Source organism: Microtus ochrogaster, chromosome 18 (assembly GCF_000317375.1).
Source record: "Microtus ochrogaster isolate Prairie Vole_2 chromosome 18, MicOch1.0, whole genome shotgun sequence".
Lineage (NCBI taxonomy): Eukaryota > Metazoa > Chordata > Mammalia > Rodentia > Cricetidae > Microtus > Microtus ochrogaster.
In genome coordinates, this window is record NC_022020.1 from 67,349,865 (window position 1) to 67,354,020 (window position 4,156).

A 4,156-nucleotide genomic window follows, 5' to 3' on the forward strand; every position below is an offset into this window, starting at 1 on the left:
ACATAAAAAAAATTTAAATGTGTAAAATAAATTTGGGGGATGAAATTTTTCATTCTTAACAATTAAACTAAATAAATAAATAGGATCGGGAATTTAATAAAAAAGATGTGTCTGGCCTATTTTTAGCCCCATAAGTACTGAGTAAGCTCTCAACTTTGGAGCAGAGAAGCTCCAGTGTCTGCTTTTGCCCACTCAGCACCATCACAGTACAGCTGACTTCCACGTCGGCCAGGGAGCCTAGAATTCCTCTCCTAATCATACACTGTAAAGAAGAGCCTGCTCTTCAGGGGACCTGGACTGGATTCCATCACCCACATCCATAGCTCCAGCCCTATTCCAACCTCATGGGCACCAGGGACCAAGAATGCATGAGTTGAACAGATATTATAAAGGTAAAACACTCACATGCATAAAATAAATGTTTTTAAATACAGCAGCTATACAGATCACCAAACAAAACTCTGTTCTCTTGAATTAAGAGGAAGAACCAGCTTTATTCTTTATCTGCTTTGAAACACGGAATGTGCAGCAACGTGTTCATACCATGAGAAAAGCAACCTTGCCTATGCAGAGCATCAACCCTGAGTCACAGCTAGACAATGGGAACTCGACTTTCAACTGATTCAGCTCCTCCGTAAAGGTAATTTAAACCCTGCCATACTGTGGCCAACATTTGCCAGGAGAGGATAAGTAAGAGAACAAATTACTGATCTTGAAGATTTAAAAAAAAAAAAATTAACATAAATCCAGATGCAACAATTTTAAATGCTATTGTTATGTTAAAGTTGACAAGTCAGAATTCTAAAACTGCGTCTTAGTGAGAACTCTCCGACAGAGTCCTCGTGGATCTACAGTCTTCCTACATAAAGACAAGGAAAGGCAGGCAAACAATACAAACAGTGGCTACAATAACATTAAACTTATTCAATGAAAACACACCATTTCCACAAATTTCACCATAAGAAAACTAAAAGGTTACTGCAAAAAGTTCAGTTTTATGACCGTTATTTCAAGCATGTGCCTGCCTCAATGTTTTACACATTTTCAACATGACTATTAGATAAATAACTATATATAACCAGATAAGAAAGAGGTCATTAATAAAATTTCAAAAGACTGAGACCAAGATATTAACTACTGGAGAAAAAGAAACAGTGCAGGACCCTCTGTTTGTGACAAAATTATAGAATTGATGCTCCCAAAAGATCACTTTACCTTTAAAGCATGGTTTTGTAAAAGGTAAAATTTATAGCAATTAAAGCTAATGAAGAAATGCAGCATAGCCTGCTTATGTTCAGGAACTAATGGGTCCACTGAGCATTGGGGAGATTATTTAGCCATCAGTGATAATGAATTGACACTGTCAGCAATGTTAATGCACCAATATTCTCCAGTGTCAGTAGTAAGAACTAGTCCTTGCTTTTTTTGTTTTGTTTTCCATTTAAACTTCTATGTTACTCTTATACCTAACCAACACATGAAACAAAGACACCCCCATACTTAACACACAAAACACAGAACCAAAGATGTCCCCATACCTAACACACGAAACACAGAACCACTGAAGATAGCCCCATACCTAACAAACAAAACACAGAACCACAAAAACCCCTTCCTGAACATTAAATTCCTAATTCATTATTGTTCTGATCAACCTCACTGATCAATCCTTCTCAGCTCACTGACCTCCTTCAGAGCTCCTGGCCTCACTTCCGGGCTCTCTACCACGCTAAACTAACTCTGTGTGAACTCTGTGTGAGTGTGTGGCTTTTAAACTGAACTTATTTTTAAAAAGGAAAAAAAAAAACTATAATTCCACTGGGGGAGAAGTTTAAAGGTTTCCCTAATTTTAAAAGCTAGATACTGAAATCTAGAATGTTTTATCTACACACACACACACACACACACACACACACACACACACACACACACACACAAAACGGAGCTCTCTGTGGCAAACCTAAGATTCAAACCATTCCTATTTATCCTGGTGACCAGATACAAACTACTAGTGAACACTTCCTCTGTCTTCAGAAAGCAATCAGCTAAGAACGAGACAGTGTTCAAATTATACATTTAGAGCCAATAAATTATAAGCTGTTTCTGCTACTAACTATATGAAACAGGATTCTTTGAAAAAGCTTTTTTTATCTTTCTAATATCTTAGCAACTTAATTTTAAAAATAGAACAAACCAAATGTGCAAAAATCTATTTACCTATTTTTCACAAATGGGGAAAAATTGCTTACTACTTCCAAATGCACATTTCCACTGTGGTCGGGGTCATCCTACAGCTCAGAGGATAAGAACAGTAAATGACTGTCTTTTAAAATCACAGGACCTATAGAAATTAAAATGAACCGTTTGGGACTTGACCCTGGCAGCTAAACTCAGTAGTAACTGAACTCGTTCTCCAACTGATCATGAGTGGCTTCAGGGAAGAGGTTCATCTTCATTTACTTTAGCTGCAAGTCACTGAACCATCAATTTGGCCAGCGAATAAATCACAGACCATGGTTGATAACATTGCTTGCAAAGTTATTTGTAAAACTCTCTTAAGGGTCAAAAAGTGAAATCATCTCCTGGGAACATGTGTCATGCAATACACAGCACTGCTCTTGACTTGAGGGCTGTCTCCATGCCCATGTACACCTGAGAGCCTCCCACGTCAGCATAATATATGCACACTGCATAATTTAATTGGACCTACGAATTGCAGATTTCTTAAGTTTCACATAAAGTATTTTATATGATGTACTTATTCGTTAATTTCTCTAGCACAATAACATTAAAATATATTTTAATAAGTAGAGTATTAAAATCCACCTCTGAATGTCCTATGATACACCATATATGTCATAGCATTTTAAAACCTTTTAAACATTTCTGCTAAATTAATTAGTTTTACATTGAGGTACCTCAGTGCTTTCTATTAAATGTAACATACCTGAATGACAATTAACACTATGAATGACTCTACAAAGAACCATGAATTGAAAACGGAAATTCATTTTGAAATCCCATGACACAAAAATACATTATACACTGTTTTTACACATCATCCCTCAAATGATCAGTAACCAGGTATCTGAAATTAAATCTTTTGTTTTTCCTTACAGAATATGTCCAATTTATCCAAAGAGCCATTAATGTGATTAAAATTAAGACAGTATAGCAGAAGAAAAAAAATACATATGCACTCCTAAAGCTATATTATCTGGGGGGGGGTGTCTTTTTGTCTTTAAATGGAATTTATAGTTCTCTCTGGCAATGTGAATGAACATCCTATAATTTAGTCAATTTACAGATTACAGGTTCAAATTGACCTTGTAGCCCATAAAATTGCTCATCTTCAGCACAGGATTAGAAGTGGGAGAAGAATGTCATAACTGTATTTAAGGAATTTACCATAACAAAGGAAAGGAGGATACGCAAGCATAATTTTCGCCACTCTTACTCATATCAGTTTTGAATTCTCAAACAATAGCTACCCCGCACACAGCCAGCTCCTGGTCCCCACAGCAGAGGTGGCTTCAATTTACTCACCCACAGACGTGACACTTGTACTCCCTCATCCCAAGGTGCCTTTTCACGTGGTTTCTGGCATCTCCAAGCTGAGCTGTTGCGAAATGGCATATCTTGCACTTGAATGGTTTTGATCCTGAGTAAATGTAACACAAAGTAAGATTGAACGTGGATAACACATTACTAGCAGACTTTTAAAAGGGAGGGTAAACCAAATCCTAAGTTAAACCTTCAATCAAATTAAGAATTTCTTCCCCAAAACAAAATGCATGCACTCATTTATAACTTTCTTGACCCCATAAATATCTCATGTGGTTTTAATGTTTTAGTGAATATTGCTAACTCTCAAAAACATTTCTAAGATTTAAAGTCAAAAGTTGAGTGCCACTAAGCAGCTTTTATAAGCTAAATATTGTTAAACATTTTTCATACAACTGACAAAAAGGTTTCTTGAAGATATCCTATCTAAAATTGAACATTTTAAAAACACAAATACAAACAAGGTCACTGGTATCTACAAAGTGTATTACTGAGTATATTTCTCAGACACAACAACACTTTTCTTTTTTTTTTTTTTGGTTTTTCGAGACAGGGTTTCTCTGTGGCTTTGGAGCCTGTCCTGGAACTAGCT

At 36.2% G+C, this 4,156-nt stretch overlaps 1 protein-coding gene across 1 annotated transcript in view; it reads right to left on the reverse strand.

The window, feature by feature from the left end:
• Znf407 (zinc finger protein 407) overlaps positions 1 to 4,156 on the reverse strand; it is a 364,962-nt gene that overhangs the window by 319,348 nt on the left and 41,458 nt on the right. The window contains exon 3 of the mRNA XM_026783585.1: positions 3,547 to 3,661. Coding sequence (XP_026639386.1) covers positions 3,547 to 3,661 — 115 coding nt within the window. The remainder of the gene's footprint in view (positions 1 to 3,546; positions 3,662 to 4,156) is intronic.